We start from the raw sequence: 26,941 nt of genomic DNA on the forward strand, positions 1-26,941 counted from the left end.
TCACACACACACACACACACACACACACACACACACACACACACACACACACACACACACACACACACACACACACACACACACACTGCCGTAAACCCTCCTACCGGCACCCAGAGGGCTGGCTTATATGCGGAAGTATCAGTTCCGCTCAGTCCAGTTGACTTCGGAACTGAGAGCAGACGGACTAAAGTCACGCTTCTTTCCCTGAACACCAGACCGGCTCCATAAGGCAAGGTGAGTCCTCCTACATCTGATCTGATCTGATCTGAGCATCATTTTACTGCTTTTCGTGCCTGTTACTAAGTTGCAATTAAAAGAACATCAGCACATCGAAAAGCGAAGCGCGTATTTAACTTTTTAAAAAAAAAAAAAATCAATGAATCGTAATTCCGCTCACAACAGTTCCACTTGTTTTGATTATATAATTAATTTTTTTATTGCCGTGGCTGTTAAGCAGTAACAGGTGAACGTCTATGTGAAAAGTGCTGTAATAATGTCAGATATGTCACACCCACTGAGCCAAAGACAAATGTAAGCTCAGTAAAAATAGACTGGACTCGATTGGACACACGCTGCTGCGTGATCGCAGAGTAAACACTTGAGTTATCACTTTGTCCCATGACCACAAGGGAAGTTCAAACCTTACAGTAGCCTGACACGCCTACAAGTTCCATTATATGTCACAGTCTCAGTCTTACCCACTTTACTTTTGTCTTAAATATACTGAATGTGAGAATGTTGCTTTAGGCCAGACACGTGTGATCAGCCTGTGCACAAAAAGTGTCCCATAAAGTCAGGTTGGAACAAGTTGTCCCACTGATCGGATACACTGTTTATTTGAAGTTTTAACACGGTGTAGTCATTTATTCTTTTAAAATCCAATTTTAGGATTGACTGATAGAAGTGAGGATCAGTACACAGCGAAAACATGCTGCTCTCTGGGAGTCAGCATGTCTTGTGATGATGTCACCAGGCAACATTGTCTCCTGAAGAGTTGTGAAATGAGCATGACGTCTGATACTCTGAGAAGGCGAACTGTACGTCCTGTTTTGCCAAAACTGTGAGACATTTCCTCGCCCGTACCTAAAGTTCACTCGGAGGAGATGTGACTTGACACAAGTGTAGTTTGATGCCCTTCACACAAGCAGTGGAAAGGGCACAGAGGTAAGGGGAGTGAATGGCACTTGCACACAACTATGCTGATCCATGTTTGACTCCCAATTAAGAAAGCTTTTTGCTGTGAGGGGAGTTTCAACAAGTTAAGATAAGATAAGATATTCCTTTATTAGTCCCACGACAGAGGGAGCATGGAAATAGAAACAAATTGAAATAACATCTGCTAGAAGACCATATAAATGTCTGTGATTGTAGATAACTTCAGGCCCCGTTAATGCTGTGCTGAAAGGGCAGAGTTTTAATCTTGTTTTTGGTGTGAAAGTGCTGAAATATTTAGCACAATAAAGTGCCATTATGACAGGAACTTGAAAGATAAGGCTCTAGTGGAAAATAAGCAGAATTCTGCTGGAACTGGCTTAGGAGAGGATTGATGTGGGCGCTGCTGATAAAATGCTTGTGCAGAGCTCAGTTCCTTTCCTCTGTTTGGGGACTCTAAAAGGTGTGTCTGCTCATGTCTATGCATGATATCATTAGGGATTGCAAAACAAGCAGGGACATGAGATGAGCCTAATGTTTGTTCTCTCCATATTAGGACAAAGAAATGATATGTTGGTCTAGTCTGACTTGGGTGTGATCTGAATTTCAGCATCAACATTTTTTTTGTACCTTTTTTTGCGGAGATGTCCTAGTTGGCTATGAAACACAATACTAAAAGAATCTGTTGTAAACAAGCCATTCAATGCTGTGTACTCCTCAGGGGCTCTTTTTACAAAATGGGGACGTGTCTGAAACCACTTCCTTACAGTGGGGTTCGTCATTGACATCAGCTGTTTTCATGACTGTTGGTTTAGCTCTAGGTTTGAATAGAAATATGTGTTCATACCCAATGTTTTAACAGTTAATTACACAAGGATGATTCTCAAAAAAATGCTGCAATCTGATGGATTTAACTAAAATGGGTTGAATTTCTTGGACAATATGGATTAGGCCTTGATTTACAAACTTCTTGGCTCACCCCAACCCTTGGTCACCTTGAAGAGGAAGACCGCTGCCTTCACTTGGTTGCTGACTTGCATATTCCACATGTGTGCGTGCGTGTATTTGCGTTTGGGTATATTAGATAGATTGTGAAAGTGTGTGTAAATAGTTGAGTTATGTGCTCTCTGCTTTCCAGGTGTTCACCTCCTCCCTATCACTTTGACACATGATTTTTATTTATTGTGCCCACACCCTTTTGTGGCTCTACTGGCTTCTTTAAAGGGCCTGTTCCCTTCCAGGCGTGATGATGAGACAGTGTGTAGGCCAACCCTCTGATTTTAAATGTGTGTCTTGTACATCTGACCAGGCGACGGGTGCAGCAGGTGGTGGTGCTGTGTCCCTGAGGGAATTTGTGACGGCAGCATGACTTATAACCTCAAAATGACATGCCTCTGGGATGACAGGGCATCATTATTCATGAAATACTCATCAGAAAAGTCCTGTGAATATTTCTCTATACTTTCTTGTGCTCTTTTTCAAGGCAGGCTTTAAAACGTAGTCACATTCACACATGCTCCCACAGTCATGGATTATGCACTTTGCGAAAGTGAAATCCTTTTCACCAAAGGCAGAAAACGAAAGAGCAGGTATTCCAACGTCTGTCATCAGCACTACAGTTTCAAACTCAAAGTTCAGCACTAAATGAAATCCCTCTATTCACCGCCAGATTCCCTTACCATCTTTTCCAATTTGTTCAAAAGAAACACCAGACCTTTAGTTCATCACATGAGAACTATAAGTCTTAGCTGTCTTTGGTTCCCAGTGGCTCTGTAAAGTAAATTCTGATAACCACTAATAATGCATCCATCTGTTCAAAGTTGGACTCGGCTTTGCTTTTACACCCCCCCCCATTTCCATATAATTGCAATGTACTGTGAGTGAGCTACAGTTCTTGTGGCTTAGCGTTTGATGTCATGTTTTCATGTCAACATTCACCCCTCCAGTTGGGCAGGACAAAGGTGATATATTTCCACATGATCTGTGTTCTTTTTTCTTTTTTTTCGTCTCATTCTGTGCACAGAGGCTCGCTGACACACAAGACTGGTTGACTACAGCCTTTTAGCTGAATACTCGGACTGAACTCTTTAAAGTAAAATGTATTCTGCAAATATGGTATACCAATTTCCTCTATCACCAACCTAATACATTTAATAATGCACTAAATCTTAACATGTGACTGCACTTAACCTCAGTCTCGCTTCCAATAAATAGCTTGCAGCTTCAGTTTTTCAAGGGAAGAGGAATGCATGACAGGCAGGGCTTAAACCAGTGAAACTCAATAGTGCATGAAGTATTTTACTGCACCAAATAGCCTTTGGTGTATCTCAGTTTTGGAATTGTCCATTTAATTTGAATGCGCACACATAGATAATCAGGATGTTGTATTTGTATCCACCTATGAGGTAATGTAGGTGATGGTGCGCTTAGTTGTTTGAAAATTACAGAGACACAAGGCTAAACCTGTCCTCCTATAACATGTTGAGTTGTCAAGTCTGCAGATCATCAAGGGTGTGTCCCGTCGTTACTCTGTCCCCATGCAGCATCACGTTTGGCAGGGCTAGCTCAGACGCTGTTACATACATACAAGGATTAACGGGGATTGTAGTGAGATGTGAATGCACACAAGATATTTTGTATCGAGGTTTCAATTGCATAATCACCATTTCGAAAACCTCAGGAGTTAGTGTTCAGGATGATGCACATACAGGGCCGTTCACTAGATCATGTCTTGCTCGGGAGGTGAATACCATGAATTTTCCCACTCTTTTGGAAAAAAGGTGAGAGGAAGGCTTTTCTTTCTCATGCTAAAATGCTTCACTTGCCTCCAGTTTGCTTGTGTAACCCCCTGTGTGTTAGCTGTACAATGATCCTTGTAGTTGAGTGTAGTTTGTCTCAGTCTGGGTACTGTTTGTCAGACCATATTTTTCACAAGGTTCAGTGAAGGACACTGACATGAGGTCCAAAGTGCAGCCGCTGATCTGAGATTCTTTTAAGATAAACAAAAGATTATCTGCGTTTACGTGCTGGAAGTATTCCTGACTTTTCCTTCTTTGTTTTTTTAAAACTACTGTGGCTTATTGCAAGCCCCATTTCCATTTGCACAATTTAATGCTTATTTACTTCAAAAAGATGATAATAGGTGAATGCTTTTTGTCAAGTGAACATGGTACAGTCCGTAATCCCTTCTGAGGTGTGCATCCAAGGATTTGGACTTAGCATAATTTGCTGTTTACATCGCTCTACCTTAAAAACGGGAATCTTGTCTAAATGCAAGTTGCTGGCTGTTCACCAGTTGTACGTTACTGGATGTGATATGTTGTTTGTTTACATCGTCTTTCTCATGTTATTCTCTTAATCTCCTCTTTTATTCTCTCTCGCGTGTGTGTATGTGTGCATTATATCCTTAATACGGGTTCAGTTGAGTGTAAAATATCTTTTCTTCTGTCTCCAGGCGAATCATGAGCAGCAGCTACAGCGTCTCCCTGGCTGGCCCTGCCCCCTGGGGCTTCAGACTGCAAGGAGGGAAGGACTTCTGTCTACCCCTCACCATCTCACGGGTGAGTGGAACACGCACACAACACTTATGGCTGCCCTTCACTCCGTGACAGTCACCTCTGAGGAATGCTGCTCATGCTCACTATGCCATATTTGCGTAGTCAGTGAAGAGAGTTTGTGTGTCATTCATGTGCGGCACTCATTGCTGGATTTAGACACCTCCTCTAACAGTTCATGGCCTCTGTCACTCAGTCTCCTGTCAACGCCATGGCTATTGTCATAATAGTGTTACATAACTGAACCATAATCACAATATTTGTCATTAAAAAAAACCTCCCTTGAACTTTTCTGATGGCCTTTCCGGATATATATGGACGAGGAAGCTGATAACAGTTAATGGCTGTTGTCATTTGGGCCATTCACATGAGGGACAGTGCTTAACGCCCTGGCCTTTCTCCCTGACGTTAGTCCTGATGTGAGGCACAGGAGATGATGTGTGCTGGATCTGAAGTGGAATCATCTGAACCTGTCCTTATACGGCCCATCTGACTGAAACTCTAGAAAGCCACAGTGGTTCTGTAATAACTATTTGGGACTTTTGGCCACATGAATTGAAACTGGGTTTTTAACTCTAGCTGACCAGGTTCTGTTGATCCTGGGAGAAGGGCTGCCGGAGGGCTCACTGTTTGAAAAACAGGCCTGTTTATGAGGTCCAACCTCAGCCTATACATAGTCACACTGTTTATGTTTGTGGTGTAAGGGCATTCTGTGCAAAGCATTGTAATTTTTGCACACATAAAAGGAAATCTGCAGTGCAGCTTACTATTGGCCTGTTGAGTAAGAGTCTTTTTCAACCCAGAGGAATCTGAAGTGTCTCAATTATACATTGAACATTGCTTGTTGTCAAAGAGGATTAAAAGTAGGAAGTTTGTCCTCTAACGGTGTCATCTGTGCTTTGACAACAACTGTGGCTGCTGCAGAATGAGCAATGTTATTCTCTTCCTGCTGCTTCCTGTTATGTAATTGTAATCTCATGTCATGAGCGAGGTCAGTGACTCTGTTTATTTGTTGTGGGCAGGATCAGTCACAGAATTTTGAAAGTTATGTGTGGAGAGTAGAAGTGACTTTCCTCTGGTGGAAATGTGACCGTCTGTGTTAGGACATAGTTTCTCTAAGCGTATGTGAAGGCCAGCATAGCTGCTCGCACTATTTTTATGCTTTGCCACCTTGATAATAATGGAATGCAGGACATTATGTTGTCATAGTGGTATGTAGCTGTCAGTAGACATCTTGTCATCATATCTCAAAAGCAGCACATGAATGAAGCACCTCCACACTCGTCACCTGATCAGGTATTGGAGCACCTTTTGTGTATGTGAAATCTGTGGGAAAATCCAAGCCTTTCCAGATAGGAAGAGGAAAACAAAATCCGCATCAAAGTGGCCATTTTCCTCCATTGCCCTTTCATATTTGGCATCGGTCATTGAAAAAAACATCTGCTCAATATACCCCTCCATTTTCAGCAGCTCAGTGCAGTGCCACTTTGAATTATTAAGCAAATACAAGAGTGCACTGACCCTAATTTGACATTTAAATTTGACTCTTTAGACTTGAATATGAAGTTATCCTCATGAGAGGTAAGTAAGTAAACGTGTGAATTGATGACAATTATTTGTCAGATGATATGGTACAATATGCGCACTCTACTGTAAAAACTCCCAGGAAAGATGAGAAGCAGATGGACACCTGACCCCAGACTGTGATATTTTCCGGCATGTGCCAAGTCATGTTTTTACGAGAGAGTTTAAAATAAAACGAGACAGGTGAGTTGGGAAAGTTGTCAAAAAACAAAAAAGCCGAACAGAAGCCTTGAATCTTTTAAAAGCACAATTGCATGTAATGTGGTAGTTTCTTCATTTTTGTGGGTTTTCACTGAGGGTAGCTTCTCCAAGGACCATAAATATACCTCCTGTGAAATCTAAATCTGATAGAGGTTAGATGTTCATCTAGGAAATGTGTGTATTTTGGAGTATTTTCAAAGTTAGGAGTGTGTGAGTACAAGGTACATATATGGAAACATCTGCCAACATTTAAACCACTACTTCAGTTCCTTCATTAGATGAGTGATGAGGAAATTACATCGACCACAGGCCTATTTTAAGGTTCATTAGAGACCCACAATGCTACATAGACTGACTTTTTAGTAAAAATATGCGTCTGTCGCTGTCACATTAAAGCTTATATTTATTTCGTTTAGATGGATGCAATTACCATTAAATAATGATGTAATGACTTTGCATATGCCCACCATATGTAACTGATCCAAAGATTACTCACTGTACATTAGAGTGCAGTATATAAGGCTGGCTGCTTACAAGACAACCACAAAATAAAGATGCAAAAACACCCAGATCACAATCCGGGGCCTCAAATGTAACCATAGCCAAAGTCTGCAACTTTTTAAATGAATCACTAGTTGCAGCGCTGTTGAATTGAAGTGTGTTGTGTTTACACAGCATGCAGCAGGTGCTTATGTGTTTTAAAAAGGTTAGAGAGATGCATCTGATTAAAAGTGAGACCACCCTGTAAGGATAACTTATGGAGAAAAGGCCCAGCGATGCCCATTATGTGTGCGGGTATCTGTTTTCCTGTTCACTCCGTCCCTTTCCTTCCCCCTCATCCGTGGTTATTCAAGCTCCTTTTTAGGCATCCACATGGAAAGACTCAAAATTCAATTATCTTTGCATTGCCTGTGAAACTGTGGAACTGTACTCGAAGGACAAAATATAACATTGGAGTAATTTCTATTTACACACTGTAAATCGAGTTGAACAATTTGTTCATACATTAATTGGATTTGCATCATTCTAAAAACACTGTGTAAGAAAAGTATCAGAACTAAAGCTGCATTAATAACTTGATAAAAGTAAATCTCACCCACCTACATGTTTACCATCGGTCAGTTTGACGTCAGCACAGAGAAATTTTCATCTCTCTTCATTTCTTCCCACTGACTCCTCACTTCCCGCTCTTGTCTTTTTTGTCAGTCCGATTGTTGTTTTAGTGGCATGTGATACTCTGAGTAAACGCCATACAAACTAATTTTAGCTCTGTGTTTGCAGTAGGGTCTGAGCTTCCACATTTGTTGTTCTTCAAGCACCAGCATTATGTGTTAATATGTGAAGTGACTCTATTATTAGCTAAATACTACTATTGTTATTATCAGCTATAATGATTGTTAATTCATAGTTATTGATGATGATAATGATGGTAATAACAATGTAATATCTGCTAAATTTCGCGTGTTTAATATGCTAAATGATATTGGTTTCTAATGTATCTTGTTTCTTTTGCAAGTATCGTAAATTCAAGTTAAGATTTGTAGAGCAACAGTGAGGATAACAGTAAGAAAGGCATAATGTTGAGAATCAAATATTATCATAGTGCGTGATGGTAATAAAATCTCTACCAGCAGAGGAAATCTATCTGTTGTATTCTTGTCGGTGTTTTACAACACAGAGAGAAGTTTGTATCTTCTGTGGCTCATTGGGTAAAGAATAATCTGGCTTGCTCTGTCTGACTTTGAGCCATAACTTTTGTTTCAACTATTTTCAAGTAAAATAAAATCAAGCAGAGAAAAACTCCCCTGGCATTTCATGAAACCACTGAAACAGATAACTTGTGGTCTCTGCTGCATAGCTACCAAACTGTTTGTGTGTATTTTCTTTTATTATCTGCCTCTTGTAGTAAAATCTCTTGAGATTTTTTTACATGGAAGCTGTGGACTTTAATAGAAAACAGTTTAGTTTGCCCAGTGTTTCACAGCTCCATGTATGTACTCTTCACAAGACACATTTAATAATCTGCGATTCTATGCAGGGATTTAAGGATGTGTTCAGGTTACATATGGGTTTAGTAGAAAACTGTTATCTGCAGTATGTGTTTGATCCCAGTATGATCTCCCAGGTGTCTGTCTACGGTTGTATTCAGGGCATCTGCTTTCAATCTCCCTAATGCTATATGGCAGAGCTATAAAGAATAACCAAGCTGTCACTTCATTTTGATTTAAATCACTCGCACTGTTTTGTTTTTGTATTGATGAAAGACATCTAAAGGAACAATCCACTAAATTGAGGCACTATAGACCACTGCACATGATCTGTTGTCATGGCTGCAGCTTGGTGTTTTAAAGAGAGTTGGATTGAAGACATAATCGCCAGTGATTGTCACTCTCTCCTGCTTGATAACATGTTCCACGTGTTCATAAAGCAGGATAAAGTGCAATAGAAATGCAGTCCATTTAACGTTTATTGCAGTCATCAATCATGTAGAATATGTATTATTAGAATGTATTATTAGTCCATTAGTATTGTGGTCTTCCAGTGACTCTCTGAACTGTATTTTCATGTCACCGCTTTTGGAAAGCTTGGGGTAAGCTTGTGGTAAAGTCCTTTTGTGTCAGTCCAGTCATTAATGAGGTATACAGCCAGGACATTTTGCCATTAGAACAGTAGGTGAAGCTTCCCAATAATTCTGCCATTTGGCTTAATCCAAAAAGGCACAACTTAAACCCTCAGGAGAGCAGAATGAATCATGGATGGAGGTGGAAAGCAGCCGTTGCACTTGGCTCAAGCCCCACCGTGGCTCAAAGCCTTTTCATATCACCTGCCTCAGCAGCGCTAATAAGGAGGGTTTGTTTCTGACCAGACTAAAAAGCGTTCAGTATTCAGTGCGGGGTTAGTACAGCTTTGTGTTGTTTTGTTTGCGTTGTCATGGCGATTTAACTAAGAGCTCGTACGTAGGTCTACTTGGCATCGCTTGTTTTCCAGCAGCCTGATGAAGTAAGAGACTGGGGTCAAACCATGACAACCATGGGCCTACCTCCGTTCATTAATTGCGATGTTTGGCTTGAAAGAAAAGAGTACTTACTTTTTTTTGTCCCCTCCCAACATCTCATCTCTCCTCCTCTTCACTGTTCGAACACTATGTGCACGGTGATGCAGGTGTGTCTTGACAATAAACTGTATTTTATGGCCCCTGTTCAGCCCAAGGTTGCTGTGTGCTCTGCTTGTTCTCTTGACAGATTCATCCCAGAGATTTTGCAGGTAAACAACTTTTTTTCTTCTTTATGAGCTTTACACGTTGAACGCACGCACCAGCCACACCCCTGTGGCGTGAAAAGGGGAACATGATACTGTGTGATGAGCTTCAAAGACAAGTTTAAAGTCACCAGTCAGCTTCTCAGACACATTGAATTCATTGCTTAGAAACAACGATTAAAAACGTGGTCTCATAAAACTCTTACTGTTAGTCTAAGGCAACTGTATAATTACATAGAGAGAGTAAGTCAATCTTCCTCAGCCTTGTGTGCGATGCCATCATTTCAGGCCCAAGTCTCTTCCATATAAGGTATCTCTAGTCTACCCTACACAGACGTGAAATGCATCTCACGGCCCTTGAGTCCTTACCACAAGACGCTTCCTGTAACATGATTTCTTAAATATGAAATGACCGCAGCCCTCTTCCTCTCTCCACAATTTCACTGAAGGCAGGAGCTTCTACCAGTATGGAAGGCGATTCCACTAGTGCTCAAGTGTTCATCTTAAATGTCTTACCTTACCTTAAATGTGTTTGATTTTAAAGAATTAATCGTAAATCAATGAAGTGTAAATAGAGGTACTTGTCCTTTTGTTTGAAATGTACAATGTTTGATGTATTACTGTAACTGAAAACTAAAAAGACAGCACTGGTCTATGTAGTGAAGAATTCCAGTGTAGCTGTCCACTCCATAGAACAGCGACTATAGAGGCACTAGAGAGCCATAAATCTAGCTATATCAACTACTTGACAAAGCTGCCTTCTGTCTAAACAGAATCTCTAGGTCTTACTTTCACCAATAATGAATAATATAAATATATGTATATATTATAGAATCCTTTTAATTTATTGCGTCATTAAGCATAAGTTGATTAATGAGTAAAGACTGAAGACACGTGGAAGTGATGGACTGTTAATTTTTCCAGAATCCTGCTCCACTGAGACTGTGTTTTCATAGTTAGTCTGGTAGAAAATCCCTCTGAATTTCTCTTCATCCCTTTACAGTGAAACAGAGACGGAATTCTTCCATTAAAACATTTGTACCAGAAATCAATTAAGGGGCTTTTTAGTTAGTAATGTCATAACCTACAGTGTACTATAGGATTTGTGCAATAAACTATGTTCAGACGACTTTGTAAGAGCACACTACATACTTACACGTGTAGTGTGGAACAACTACTCATTACCAGTAACTGCTCAGCAGTAAAAGCAGCGGCGTGGAGAGCACCACAGCAGCACAGCAGCCACACCATTATGTGGCTGGAATCCCATTCATGTAAACGCAGTTGGAAAGACACTTCATTCATTTGGAAACGTCCTTCCCATCTAGCAAACTAACATTAAGCTCAAGCCATAGCTAAAAAACCTTTTTCTCTTTTAAATAAACTACTTTATACCGTGTAAAAACGCCTTGGATGCATTTTTCTACTTAACCTTGCAAGGCTTAAAATGGTAGCTTGTGTGATTAAGTGCACATATTACATACTATGATGTAGCTGATAGTATTTGGTAAAAACATGTTGCTAAAACATCCTGTGAAATCTCTTGTGAAATCTGGAGCACCGCAGCCAAAGTTCCAGTTCATTACTTATCTGCCCTCCATTACGAGTGCTTTATCCCTCTGTCGATTTATATTTATAGACCATGGATGCCAGAAATTCTTACTGTAACATCTATTTGTTTTGTATCCATGTGAGAAAGACTGTGCTGACTGAAAGAAGCTTGGATTCATGAAATGCTCGCTGTTCACTGCAGGCGCAGATATGTGCATTAAACATTGTTAGCCACATACAAAAACAAGTGTTTTTTCCTCTCTCTTAGTGTCTTTAAATAGTGAATGTTTGAGGTATTGCCATATATAGAGATGTATTGTCTTTCTCACGTCCCTACAAGGAGAGAACTTCAGATCTCTCTTTCACTCTCTCTCTTCCTGTCTAACAAATACAAACACACACAGGCACGCAGAGAGGGGGATACAAGGGCGATCAAGAGAGAATAATCCATGTCCCAGGGACATGTTCAATCAACAATCAGCAGCTTTTCTTTTCTGCCGCTGACCTAGGGCGAGATGGAGCCAACGGATGCCAGGGATCTCTGTAGACTGCTCACACTCTCTTTATTAGCTTCGGCATCGAAGAGCAATGAGTTGTTTTATTCAAAGTAAATGAGTCAGACCAGCAGGTGTGTGTCTGTGAGCATGTGCCGGACATTGAGTGAGTGAGCAAGTGAGTCAGTTGAGGCCGTGTTCATGCCTGCGTAGTGAGCACCCTGCCCTTTGTGAGTAACACTTAGCATGTGGCTGCACTATAGTTTTTCCAAGATGCTGGCATGCATACATCAGCCTCAGCTATGCATTCTCCACTTCCCGCCACTGATCTGCTTGATAATGGCACGAAGGAAAGCACGGCTCAAGAGAAAATGTGCCGGGTCACTGGCACCACCACTGTCACTTCCTCATTCTTCTTCTCCCTCCCACTCTTTCCCCCTATTTTATTATGAGAGTTAACACAATGGCACATTCTTCATGTCTCACTGGCTCCTTTTTAAAACCAGGGAAAAATATTGTGGAGTTACCTAAGCTGAATGCATTCTTTAGGAGTGGGGAGAGGGGATATTTTTATTTTTGATTATCTTCATCAGCCCTGACATTGACAGATGAAACACAAAATGAACGGTATCCTGCATTCTTTTCAACTTTATTCATTCATAGCAATTCACTGTGGATTTTTAGATGGCAGTGCTGGATTTAATTTTCTATTAAACACTCAGTAGAGTTGACATATAGAATCACATTCCTTCCATCAAACTTGATGCCCTCTTCATTATATCTTTCAATCTCATTCATAGACCTCACCTGAGCTGACATTGTATGTACATGAGTATGCTTCCCATGTCCCTATTTTGCTTAAATGCTTGAGGCTTCAGGCGTGACTTGTGTTCTTTCATCCCGCTGAGCAATGACAAAGATGTGATCATAACGAAGTCAGCATAATTTGATAAGTACGCAGAGTTCGTTTTTGTTCCCATGACTGCAGCCAGTGTGGCTTTACAGGTTGTGAGTGATTTAAGAGTGTGCTGAGTGATTGATGATGTGTGCACAGCCTTGTGCAATCACTGGTCGATCACCACTCCTGGTAGAGAGTCATCCTATCGTCATGGTTTTATTACGTTACTTCCTGTGTGTTAAATGCAAGTCTCAGCATGGCATGATAAACCTCAGTCTTACCTCAGGCAGCTCTCGGATAAACAGACAGTTGGAGTCAAGGCTACAAAGTATTAAATGGTTCTACATCTGAAGATTACATTTTCCATATTAACAGTATTAAGCTTTTCCTCACTTTTCGTTTGCTTTAGAAAACATACAAACCCGTTTACTCTTTCTATATATCACAGGTTGAATATATAACACAAGCATAAAGTTTCTAATACATAAATGCAGTCTCAGTTACTCTGACAGAACCACCTCGTGCAGTAATCTTTGGCAGTGGTGCTCTTTCAAACTCCTGGATATGTGTGTTCATTTGAAATTTCAGTTTTTAACTTTGAATAAAATGTTTCAATTTCAAATATTAGTTTTCATGATTGAAATTCAAACACTGGTCATCATTGTGGGGATGTTTGAGCTCTTTTAAAGACAGAATTGCATTGGTGTGTGTAGAATCCTGTCCCATGGATGTTGTGATGTTGTGAGGAGAATAAGATGATTATCTTATCTGACAAAGGTTACATAAGACAGGAAGCGGAAAGGCGAGTGCAATGCTCGCTCGAAAAGTAACACAATATGCTTACACAACATCGTTTTTGTTCAGTTGTCTTTCTTTCTAAAGTTTCACATGTTAACACAGTGCAAATGTTAAATAAAGCACAGCAGGCGCAGTCAGTGAAACTAAATACTTTGTGAATACATGAAGATATGTTTTTTTTCATGTAATTTCAGCTCACTGATGGAGGCAAGGCAGCCAAATCCAAGATGAGTGTTGGAGACATCATTTTGTCCATTGATGGCATCTCCACAGACAGCATGAATCATCTAGAGGCCCAGAACAAGATCAAGGCTTGCACAGGCCATCTCAGCCTCACACTACAGAGGTAACAGTAACGTTTTCTACAGCATCATATATGGATTGCCTAGCCTTTTCCCGTTTAAATCTGTTTATACGTGTTCATAGCCAACTGTTGCCGTACTGTATGTATTTGAAGCTACATTTTCACAGGATAGTGAACAAATATAATGATTTAATGGGTAAAGGGAAGCTTTATTACATATTTTTCCTGTATTTAATTTGCCTTTTGTGCGTTCTGTTGTGCTAATTAAAACAGTTCAGTGTTGCTGCCACAACTGGTGGTATGCCCCTGAGGTCCTGCACGGAGTTTGAGGATGTTAAAAAGACTGAATTAAAGAATTAAGAATTGATCTTTCTTGCACGGTAGCATCGGTTTATGAATCTACTCATCTGCATTATAAATAGTGTAGACTGGCCAGCATTATTATAGTCTACTATAGTACATAGTCTTTCCCCTGTCTTCTGAAAAGTTTATCCTAAGACAAACCAATAGTACACTTTACAGTGTAGCATTACATTTTAATGCAAATCAGTGGAATTGTGTCCCAGTTACACTGTGGGCACTGTGGTTACACTGTGGGGTTTGAACACGCTGAGTTCATCAACTGCTCCTCTGTTTCTCCCATTAGACAAAAGGAAGACCCTGGTATTCTGCGGCCCTTGGGTGTATTAAAGCTGTAGTGCAGCGTTAGGAACACTTTAAATAAAAGTCCTCATATTATAGTCATCCGTAAAGCCCTCTGCTCTTTAATAGATGCCTCAAAGAAAAGAAACAGGGATTCCGCTCACGTCCACCAAGGAAATGTTTCAGTCCAAACAACTTTTATAGTCCCATGACAAGAAGGCCAAATAGCTCAGCTTAACACCATTTTTCACAGGCAGCGCTGACTGTCCAAGATCACTTCACGCAGCTCAGCTCAGAACTCGCAAGACTGAATAGCTTTCCATTTTATGTCATGTCGAGGAAGATGATTTAAAACAAAAAGGATTCATCCTTTCTAGTGAATTTCAGCCAAACACTACATTTTCTGCAGTCAAGTTTAAAGAAAAGTAGCTTTAGTGTCAGGCACAAACAAGTGGAGGTGAAGCACGCACACTCTCCAAGCTGTAAAACATGTTGACAGAAAAACTAAAAGGCTGGTTTGCATGTCCTGTCATTCCATCACCACATCAAAGGAGAAAGGAGCCTCTGTGCTTTAATCGTGGGAAAATAGTCCTAAAATAGCCCAGTCTCACAGCTGCATGTAATCTGCTGTGGGTAATGGATGCACAGTGAAACATCAAACATTCTGGTCTCACAGTGCATGTAAACTACAACTAAAATCAGCCACTAAGCAACAATGGTTTCCTCATTACAAATTATATCTAATTGTTGTTTGTTTCATCTCTGGCTGCATTTTTAGAAAAAACTGGTGTGTACTGTGGTGTTGATATTGCAGGTCACCGAAAGAAGAGAAGGAGAAAAACACTGTATTTTTTTAAACGAGACTTTAGAATGAGGTGTATCATATTAGTGCAAAGAAGGTTGAAGAGAGTTATATCAGATGGTCACACTGGTCTTTATGCTACTGTCCTCCAAAGTACCTAAAGCTGAGTTTAATGCAGTGTGTGCAGCTCTCTAAGAACACTATTTAACTAGAAGAACTCTCTCTGTCATGCGTCATCTTCTCCATCCATGTTCTCAGGTTTGATTTACGGCTTTGATGATCACTGATAAGATAGCGGGCACACAATAACATTCCAAGAGCGCCAACAGATGATTAATGCGACCACGCTTCAGTGCCATTTTGTCACTTTGTCATAGTTCGCATTCTCTGGGCAGTTCAAAAGACGCACACGCATCCAAACCTACATGGTGCAGGTGTGCGAAAATGACAGTATCCACGTGAGAAGGTACACTGCAGCCCTACAGTCCTACAACTCTTTGTATTAAAGAGCTCTTAAATGGAAGATGTTTACAAACCATTCACATGAATGCTCTCAGCTGTGTGGACTGATTTTCCTATGGAGGGCTGGAGAATGAAAACTATCTATGCTTTAATCAAAGCGGAATCACGCATTAAATAGCAATGACTCCAAAAAGTGGTTGAAAAAAGGCCAAAAGTTTACTGTATATAAAATAAATCATTGATGCCAGTTTGTTTACATGATTATATTTTCCTGTTGCTAGGTGACGGGGAAACGTGTTTTCAACAGGGAGGAAATGGACTTTGGGTTTGAAAGTGCTCCCCTCGTCTTGTCGCTCTGCTACATATAGTAAATCATAGCGGAGCTGTCAAGATGAGTCTAAGTGAGCAAAGAGCTGTTGTGTGTTTTGTGACGGAGGCAGAAACCAAGTTTGCCTTTCCAAGACTGTGGTCTCAGGAAAAGATGTCTGAGCAGCATGTGAGAGTACTCCCTAACTTAAACTAACACATTAGTTTGCATGAACAGAACACACTGGTTGGCCAAAATTTCCAGTTTAGAGTGAGTTCCACTTGCAGAAATGACTACTACACCCAGAAAGCAGTCCGTTCTTAATTATAAGCTGCTGATAGTGATTTTACCAAATCGTGCGTTCCGATCTTCCATGCTTTGATATGACCAGCGGTAATGAGTGAACTTTTTGTTCTACTATCATCGGGATCTTGTTGCTGAGCAGCTCACAGTGGGTTACACCAGGCGGCCATGGGAAGTATCGTTAGGAAAGTATGATAATTGATGCTTATTTATTGTCACTGAAATATGCAGCACAGTGCAATGAAACACCACTCCCCAGAGGTTGTGGCTGGCTGCACCTGGTTTCAAAACCTCAAAGATAACACAGATTTGCACCACTCACTCTGCAATCCAGCCCTGATTCATTTTTTTAATTACATTTTCTTTTTTTTTTTACACAAGAATTTGTGTCAGCTCCCACAGCGCGAGTGTTTCTGATTTTGCACGCTTTCCACTTTTATATAACGTGCTTTATTCTAACTTTGAACTTAAACTGCAACCTTGTTTTGGATATACCTGCTGGTCTGTCCTCCGCACGGCTTAGCTGACTCGTGTTTAGCTACAGTAAGTGGCCTGTGGGCAGCAAAAAACATCTGTATCATATACTGCAGCTCCAGCACTGTCTGTGTGTGGGACAGCCCGACATGCATATTTCTGGTGTAGATTGGCCATGTATGAGAAACTCTGTAGAGTTAAACAAGTCTTATGGAATGGTTATAACAGGGTGAAGTAGAGGACAATCCTGTGCAGCCCAGAGCCCCCACTGACTCCTGGCTGCGTTAGCCAAATGTGGTGCGGTGGTCGGAAGAAAAGCAAGAAAGGATGGGGGCTTGTTATTACATCTTTTGGAGCTGCATTAAATCGATACTTAAGCAGGGTCAGGGTTAGGCGTCGATCATTCTGTTGTCCAGAGATCAAGGAGAACTCCTTCATTTGTACATCGATCTGATCTCGATGCAGGCTGGATTACTGACTGCAATTAATTCTGACCATCTTTAGTCTAGTCCTTTGGTTTTATTCCAGAATTTGCTTTCTAAGAAAAGAACACACGACCAGAGAGTCATCACACACACAGTGAAGCACTGTAGAGGGGCATGACAAGGCCCATGGAAACAAATGGTATGAGTGCCCTCCATCGCTATGATGCATGTGACTGCTGATACGGACAAGTGCGCAGGGTTCCTACTTGACACGTGTACAGACACACCAGACACGGCCATGACCATGGCAGTCAAGTATCCAGGCAACTGAGAGAAGCAACAGGCTGTGTCACATGTTAATAAGCTTTAACTCTGGAAAAGTAGTCACGTTTCTGTGATTGTTAACACTGTCACAGTTTAACTCTCTGTCCCCCTTTCTGCTCTGACTCTTGCTAAAGACATGCTCTCGTGAGCTCTACTCAAAAGCTCAAAATTCCCTCTTCCAAGATGTGCATGCGTTGCGAGATATGAGGGAGCAGTGAAAGGAGGGGGAGCATGGAGTGACGGGAGAGGCCATGTGCCAGACACAAGCTGCGAGTTTTGCCACCGAACGGATAGGCTGGCTGCACAGAAAAATACAGAAAGAAAACTTATTTTCCACACCCACTAATTCCACATCCCTCTGTTGGAGGTTTTGTTTTGCTTTCCTATGTTTTTTTCCCCCCCTATGTTTTGCTTTTTCTCCATGCTTTGGCTCAAATTTTCAGGCAATGGTAAATCTGAGAAAACAGATATTTTTGTGCCAGGTCTCTCACAGAGTTTTAACATTTATCGCGCTAAAGTTAAATGTAAGAGGGCAGATCTTGTTCAACAAGGTTTTGCAATAATGTAACCTGTGCATGACATTAATGGCATGTGTGAATTCTACTAGGATCTCCAGGATCTCTATCCTCCCACATATCTTATAATATTTTCACAGTCTGGCTCTCAGCCTGCTTTAATATGATGAGAGCACAAATCTGTCTAGAGAATAAAGCAGGAGACTGTGACAGATGCTTGGAGTCAGAGGGTTATCATGGAAGATAATTAAAGATGTATCTAAGCAGATGTAACTTTTCCAAAGTTTTTCTGCTTCAGAAATTCTGTATGAAAATGAAGTGAAAACAACGCAGGGGAAAAAGAAAGCTACTCTCATGTGCACAGATTTCCTTCCATGTTAAAAAAAAAATGGGTACGTGTGTGTGTAAGCTGGTAAGGTATGTGTGTGTCTGTGGTGAGAAAGTTGTGTCTATTAGCCTCTCCATCATTCAGTCAAATGCCATATGCCAGACTGTTTGTCTTGGCCCTCAAAGAGACACAGGCATGGTGGAAATACGTCAGTCTGCTTTGCCCTCAGCCTTATTCCTCCGGTTAACCTCCTCATTCTCTTATTCTGGAGCTGTGTGTGTGTGTGACAGAGTGGGTGCAATATGTTGATGAAAACCACACACCACACTTATTTATATCTTGCACTTATTACCTTCTATTTTCGAGTATACAGTCTATAAATTTAAGTACAGTCCATAAATAAATCTCGCAGGTATCAGTGTGTGTAATCTATTAAAACAAGGCATCCTGATTAGATAAAAAGGCACCAGCTGAAGTGTGTTTTGGGCTGAGCATAGCCATGACTGTTTCTCCAACAGGGGCAGGATTTTTTCTGTATTATCAACACATACAGTAGCACAAGCTGTGGCAGTTTGACATACAGATCTTTTGTCTTTAGGATGACTTTTGAGAAATCCCATAAAATATCACATTGTGTGGCACATACAGTATTCACTGTAATACAGAGGATAGCACAGTAAAGTGTTGCAGTTATACTATGCAAAATCCTTAAACAGAAGCTGTCTTTAGAGTGACATAACGCCAAGAAAACACTTTATATCTGATTGACAGACCAGTTGGTGTCATGATACTATCCAGTTACACTGAGACACACTCACCCGGTATTTGTCTCTTTGTCATAGCAGAAAAGTAGGTCTAGCTAGGCAGGGAGTAGGACAGCCCAGGGGGGCTGAGCGGAGCAGATGTTCGCAGGACCACCATAGCAAGTGTTTGTTCAGTTTTCTCTGGGAAAAGGCAGATAGAGAGTGAATCCGCCCAGCACTGGGCCACTGATGGCAGACACACACTGCCTCATTGTAGACTGGGTCCTATTTGTAATGGAATGTGCTGTTTGATCTTTAGACCTTTTACTGTTTTCCTTGGCGCAGCGTGCTGTTTCTCCATAAGCAAGTCCAATAATACAAGTACATTGGAAAATAAGCATACTCTATATTAGCTGTTAAGTGGAAACTGTAAATGCAAGTATGGGCACAGATGACATCAACATCTGGTTGGAGGGTGGGGCTTTTTAATAACACGGTGCCAAGCTCAGTTGTTGCGCCTCAGCTCAGACAGAAAGGAAATATGTGAGAGTTTGTTGACTGTTTCCCTAATATGGCTGCAAAAGGAAGGATGCCAGCGGACATGCCATAGCTCCTGGTCCGGAACAAGCCTTGCTGACTCATTGTCTTTTTTTTTTTTGTATTTTGTTTTTCATGAGAAATTAGGGACTTATTATCTGCACGTCCAAACCAAATACAGAACACGTTGTTAACAAAGGCGTCTGTCTGAATTTGAATTGTAATGCTTCACTAATGGAATCATCATCATGCGACAGACGCTGCGAAACATGCATGTGGATGACAGGCTCTATGGATGTTTGCCTTGTTTCTATTCAGGACATCTCAAGAGAACAGACAAACAGACCACCCTCCTCTCCCATAGGTGATAAAACTGTAGCAGCTGCTTCAATCATAAGTGTAAATCAGATATACGCCACACTTCAACACCAGTCTGCACGTGGAAACATTGTGTTCACACATAGTGGTGGTTTTTGATTTTTTTTAGCACCTTAAATACAAATTACATATAATTATTGTTAATCATTTCCCAAAGCATAACATTTTGAAAGTGTCTACTTTACAGACTGCCATTCGTATCCGTCAGTTTCTAGAGCTTCAACCTTGGAGATGGATAATCCATCACTGGAAACATTTATTTATTTCTTCATTTATGTTTTAAATGAAAGTTTCCACAGTATGTTGGTAACACAGTAATGTTGCCCTAAATTGCTGTCCTAAAATCGGTTACTGAGCAGAAAAGACAATAATCTGACACTTTCTCAATTCAGGCTTGAAATTAAAGTGTGATTCAGTTATTAGGCTCACTGCAGCTAGCATGTATAAATGGCTGCTATAAAGATTTTAGGTGTACAGTGTTTTTATAATTTCCTCTCTGTCTTCACAGACCCTCAAGTGCCCCTAAAGATGGAGTCCCTAAGGTATGAAATACAATATTTGTGTATTGTATATAGTTGGACATCAACTAAAGTTCACTTAAATTCCATTTGTTTATAATTATGATGCCACTGTATTAAAAGTGAGCTTGCTCGTTGTGCCCTTCTGAGATTATGGCATGCTTCACTGTAAGAGGCCACGTTTTCTTACACCTCTTTAAACGTGCACGGCACAGGCATGACTTTTATTTTTACAACGGTGTGAAAACGCAGTTTATTTTGATGTGATTGTTGTGCAGTGCTTTTGGGAATGCTGGTTTTCACGCACAACTTGATCATGGATTTGTGAGTATGTGCATGCCCGTGTGTCTCCACCTTTATCCAGGACGAACCGCAAGAAATCATTAAGCCCGTCCCAATCACTCACCCTGCTCCAAGCACCACGTACACCAAGCCGTCGAGTCAACCCAGCCCTGCGTATAACAAGACGGCCCGGCCTTTTGGAGGGGACAGCAGCGCTTCCTCCTCCTCGGTTGCCCCCAAAGTAGCCTCCATTCCCTCCGAGTCATCCGCTTTCACGCCAGCTGCACCTTCTCAACCTCCACAGCCTCCATTCCCGCTGAAGTCAACCCCTGCTGCCCCAGACTCCGCTCCAGCCAACTCAGTTCCCAGGCCCAGCCCTGGCCGCCCCACCTTCACCTCCCCATATGCCTCTTCCTCCTCATCTAACTCATCCTCACCAGCCAGAGTGACAGCCCCCTCCTCCAATCCCAATGTCCCACAGCCCTCCGTCTATAACACACCCATCAACCTCTACTCCAATACCAATGCTTGCGAGGTCGCAATGGGACAGAGACGAGGACTTTTGGAGAGCCAGGGGCTGTCAGAGCACTTCAATGGGTAGGTACCATTCATCAAACTCAGTAACCATATGTTTTCTCTTACGTTGTCCCTTTTTTATCTGAAGAGTAAAGCAGAAGTCTAATATATATGATTTAGTACTAGACGTACACTGTGTGCTTTAGTCAGTAGATCCAGAAGGAGTTGTGGTTCACAGAGGCCACAGATTAGTGGACATTTTTGCTTTGCAGAAATCCTGAAGTAATTTATCACAGAAACTGAAGTATTCCACTCTGCTCTTTCTATATTACCTCGTGCCCCATTTCACCCCATTTGAAAAGCCAACACTGAAACAGCCCAGCACCGATGTTTTCACACAGCTGCGTACAAGGAAAATCCGAGGCATGCTGCACATCTTGTTTAAATCTTCTACAGGGCAACGGGAAAGGGAGCAGCGTCTAGACAACATGCTAGCTGATGCTGCCTATCTGTAATTGACAGTGAGGTTCACAGCTCATGCAGTCTGCCCAAATTGCACGGCTGGTGCAACACTTGCTTCTAATTAGCCAGAATCCAGGCATCTATGCGCTTCTAGGGACCAAGGACAAAGCTCAGTTTGGCTGAACTGAGCTTTGTCAGCGGGGTTTGGCTCACTGGTTGGGCTACAGCAGACTGAGCTACTTTAAGTGATTTGCCACCCATTCTTTTCTCTCTGTCACCTGAAAAATAGGCCACAGACATCTGTTTTTATTGGCTTTAATTGAGCAAATGGCTTCACGCTTAAATAGATCTGCGATACTTATATCTGTACATTTTTCAAGAACGTACAGGGCTAATGGTAGTGAGAAGTGTCTCTTCAGGAATGTTCCGAATTTTTTTATTTCGGGTTTGGCCAGTTAACCAGTAGAAGTTTGTGTAAGTGTCATTATCAAGCACAACTCAACAGTGTCATTTCTGCAGTGTTTCTGTTGCCACAAACCTCGGACTGTCATCTTGTAGAGGTGAAGTGTATTTGCTGCAGCATGTGTGTGTATGTGTCCTGCATGCTCTGTTTGTGGTTTCCTCTATGCACATTCTCTCAGAAGGGCCTTTGTGTGTTTGGGACTATGGTCTATGTGTCAAACTGATCTATTCATGCTCCTTCTTGGCCTCAGTCCTTTTCCATTTACTTTTTATTTGCCCACAGGAGGAAGAACAGACAGACACCAAGTTAGTGCTGTTAATGATAATCTATGTGCTACAGTAGTTTTCTGATCATGTGGAATGTGATGACAGCCTACACCTCTCTCTGGTTTATGATTATCTAAGGCATGCTTGCACCTCTTTGAGCCAACACTTTTACAGTACATGCTCATTTCAAGGTCCACGCAAACTACAACAGCCCTGCGAATAACCCATCCCCGAGACACCACAGGACACCCAGCGGGGGTCAGGTGTGCATTCATTTTCTCAGTGGCATCAAGCTCTGTGTTGGCTAGTGCTGTATTTACGCTCAGTGCACCCAGGCCCGTCAACACACTGGGCTGCTGGAGTCACCCAGCTCTGCATCTGTCTAGCTCTGTCTGCTACCGCTGTCAGTATGCTTACTCAAGGCCAGAAAAATCACTGCCAAGTATATTCTGCTCTGGCTAAAAATAGCCTGACTTGTGCCGTTTTTGATTGTCCTTTGCCTGGACTCACCTGACACACACACACACACACACGCACACACACACACAGAAACAAGATTGCACAGACTTGTACGTTTGACATTAAAATGACTCACAGACTTGAACAGCCCTTTAACTAAACATGTGCATGTGAACAATCAACATAAATATTCCTTTTTGCGGAGCACCATCAAATGATTGAAGGAAGAAAAGCTGATCCTTAATTTTCAAAACACATGACTCCCACCTTGTGGTGACATATGCTCACTGTCACTTCCATCCCTGAGGCACTCACTGTTGTTACCATGCAGTCTGACTTTTTAATTTCACAAATTCAGTATAGTAAAACTAATCACTCTTCACCTTTTTTAGAGGTTTTGTGGATTTTTCAAGGGAATCACAAGTAGTTTTATTATCTGTCTCACCTCTACCCTGTGGTTATCCTCTCCAATAGTGAGCCTCAGAGAAGCCTCAAGTAAGTATAGGTCAGAGCAGTTACACCGCTGTACAGCATACCAAGCACTTATTTTGACTGTTGTGACTGTTCCTTCACTACCTTCTCATTGCTCGCCTGCAGAACTCCACCTCCAGGCAGACCTAGGAGGTAATTTTAAAATCTGCAGATAGGTCATACTGTGACACGTGTATCTACAAGCTGCACCCCTGATTGGATGTGGAGCACTCATTGCACAATACAGTATATATGCGTGCTTTGTGTTTTCATTGTTACTAAAAGTTTTAGTTGTGTGTGTGTGTGTGTGTGTGTAATCAGGAACATAATTATCCTGTTACATTGAACAGTAAATATACTATACTACTACAAACTGCTGGAGTATACTCTACTGACCGTTTTAGTGGTTGCTTTCTGCAGTGCTGAGCTCACTCACACAGATTTTCCTTTAAAGCACAGATGCTTCCCAAGTCTGTAACGTCGTCATTTTCTGGTTGATTGGACTGTACAGGAAACCAGCTGAGGAGCCTGAGAATCATGCGTCCTCCCTGACTGATGCCAGCAAGAAGCGTCTGATTGAGGACACGGAGGACTGGCACCCACGAAGCGGCACTTCGCAGTCCCGCTCTTTCCGTATCCTGGCCCAGCTCACCGGTACTGAAAATGGTGTGTACCAACCTCATTGTGCTTACATGGCCTTGCACGGGGGGGATTATGAAGCTTTTTCCTGTATGTATTATTTGTTTATTCTTAAGTGTTGAAAAGTCTGAATCTTAATATGTGAGTACGAGGTTCAGCTTGGGATTGCTGTCAGTTCATTCCATTAAACCACTTTAGGCTGTATCGCATGACAGATTTATCCAAGCGTACCAGTTTTAAGGCAATTCTTATCTTCTTCAGAAGCTTTTATGTGACCTTAATGATGGCACTTCACTCACCATCCTCTTTAGATTACAGTGATATAATAGTTTCTTTAGTCACAGTAGTTTAAGAAAGCTTTCATCACCATATGATTTAATATATTTTTTTATATTACTGTTTTGAATACAAGTGACATTGATGGTTACATGAGCACGCTGCGGCTTTGGGCCTCTCTCCATTCATAGGCATATATGAGCGTGTGGATCTGTTTAACCGATGCAAAATGACATTTACAGTAACTCACTTAACAGAATGAAGTAAGAGGAGAGATTTGTCTTTGTCCTTCTCTCTTTTTGTCAAATGTTGTCAGCGGCCTGGTGTGGAACGTGTGAGCTTTGAACATTTGATGCATATCCAATCTGTTGCGGTGCTTCTGCAGCTGTGAATAATTGGGTATAGGCACTCATTCGTGCAGTCGCTGCTATGACAAGATGAAGTTGATCATTTATTACACATTTAACTTCATTTTCATCTGTTTCTTTTTCTTTACTCCTGCAGAGCAAGCTCCAGAGAAGAGTGGAAAGAAGTAAGTGGTTGGCAGTTTTTGATATAATCAAATTTGTTTTGTTTTTTTTTTGGTTTTTCTCTCGCCTGTGAGTACTTTTGCAGGAAGGAATGCATGTGTTTTAGCTATAGTGTTGTTACTGTTATAATAACATCTTGATCATAGAGGCATCCAATTCAGAATTGGCACTCAGAGCACTCATGTAAGACTGTCTAGGAGTCTTTGATTCAGAGTTAAACCCTGATTTCCTGATCTTATGGTCTTGCAGTATCATGCTAAATATATGGCTTAATTTGGAGAAACCACACTGAGAGCTCTTTGAGGAAGACGGTTGAGCGGAGACAACCATAGGCTCAGTGTAGGCTGTGATTGCTATTCCTCTTCTCAGTTTTAAATCGATTTAATCCGCGATAAACACAGTCTGCCCTAAGTACCACATTCCGAACCAACCAGTGTGTCACTCACTGGAAACTGTGGGTATTTAAGTGGTATTGTGGGTAATAGCAGCCCTGCCAGGATGAGATTCCTGCTCTCCTTCTGTTAATGAGATTCTGCTCAGTGCACTCTTATTAAAAAGAAGGTAGATATTACACATTACATTGGCTTATAACCCAATACACATCTGCAGAGAAAACGTCTCTCATTTAACCTCTGTCTTCTTTATATTGCTATTTTCCCCCTCATTTATCCATGTGCTGCCTTTTGTGACATCTTTTCTTCTGCAATTTTAACGTTCCAACTTCTCCTTTTCTCCTTTTTTTTTTTTTTTTCTTTTTCCTTTAATCCTGCTTTACTGGGAAAATCAGAGCAAACAAGTTGGACCCAGAAGTTATAGGACAAAAGTACAACAAGCTGAGAGATTGGCATCATGATGTTTCAGCACGAGTGCTAAATGTGTAGTTGGCAGGGTCTTGTTTAATGTTGTATTTATTTTATTGTGACCATAATTAAACTTACTTTGCCCCCCTTTGCATACCAACATAGTTACAGCCTTACTTTGGCACTCTATATATAATAACTTTATATAAGCACATTTTTATTGTATGCAAGTAAACATGGATGTGTGCTCTGAAATGCGACATTACAGTATATTGCAGTGTACAATACATGTGTACTTTTTTTTTTGTAATAAATTCTTTATGCCTGAGCCTCCCTCTGCACTTTCTGTAATCTTATGCCTCTTTTTCTGAGCTTGTCTGTATCTTTTTCCTGGATTTTCTGCACTGAACCATTTGTCAGCTTTCGATGATTTCCTCACAATAAACTGTTTTCTTTCTTTCCTGCTGTTGCTTATTGCTTACTCTTTCATTCCCTCTTGATTTCTTGCCTGGCAGAGAAAAAGTCAACTTTCAACTGCATTCAGTAATTTGCAGCAGCTGAACATCTATGATATATAGGAATTTGTGGCCAGTGTGCTAAATTTAAGCACGGTTTGATCTGTATTCCATTAAAAGAACTCAGGTTTCTCATCATTTTGATTTTAGACAGGCCACAGACACCAAAGCCATATGTCCATAGTTGTGGGTAAATGTGCTCGAATTGTGAGATTTAAAACCAGCGGGTGCATTTCGTAGCCATAATTCTCATGTCGTTCAAATAGAAACACCTAACGGGCAGAACAAGAGAAGCAAAACACATAAGACAGGATCAAACCCATGATAAATCAGAAAACCAAAAAAATGCGGTTGATGATGTGATCTGTTAATAACATGCAGTTTTCTGTAGCTGAAAAACCAAACAGCTTCAGTTAGCCTGTTGGCTCAACAGCAACAGCACCTACATGATGGTTGCTACGCATTCATGTCTTTGCCCGACTGACTGTGATATTCTTCTTACTGCTGTTAACTGCTGTTAACTGTTAAAAGTACTAAAGCTTCACTAATTGAGAAATGTATGCAACACACGTGTTAGCCTTTGTGGAGTTTGAACCGTTTGCTGCCCACAGAGGGTTCTCCGCTTGAAGCTGTGAAATGTTCGCAAGGGGTGGGGACCAGAAAGACTGGTGCTGCTCATTTTCTATTGAAATATATTGTGGCTCTTAACA

The 26,941-nt window shown here is 41.2% G+C and overlaps 1 protein-coding gene across 1 annotated transcript in view; it reads left to right on the top strand.

The window, feature by feature from the left end:
- The first annotated feature begins 122 nt into the window (after positions 1-122).
- Positions 123-26,941, top strand: part of pdlim5b (PDZ and LIM domain 5b) — a 32,337-nt gene continuing 5,518 nt past the window's right edge. Inside the window, exons 1-7 of the mRNA XM_070849992.1 lie at positions 123-234; positions 4,607-4,712; positions 13,685-13,836; positions 20,543-20,576; positions 20,917-21,431; positions 23,983-24,137; positions 24,891-24,918. Coding sequence (XP_070706093.1) covers positions 4,614-4,712; positions 13,685-13,836; positions 20,543-20,576; positions 20,917-21,431; positions 23,983-24,137; positions 24,891-24,918 — 983 coding nt within the window. The 5' untranslated portion in view covers positions 123-234; positions 4,607-4,613. The remainder of the gene's footprint in view (positions 235-4,606; positions 4,713-13,684; positions 13,837-20,542; positions 20,577-20,916; positions 21,432-23,982; positions 24,138-24,890; positions 24,919-26,941) is intronic.

The sequence above is a fragment of the Pempheris klunzingeri genome, chromosome 19 (genome assembly GCF_042242105.1).
Source record: "Pempheris klunzingeri isolate RE-2024b chromosome 19, fPemKlu1.hap1, whole genome shotgun sequence".
NCBI lineage: Eukaryota > Metazoa > Chordata > Actinopteri > Acropomatiformes > Pempheridae > Pempheris > Pempheris klunzingeri.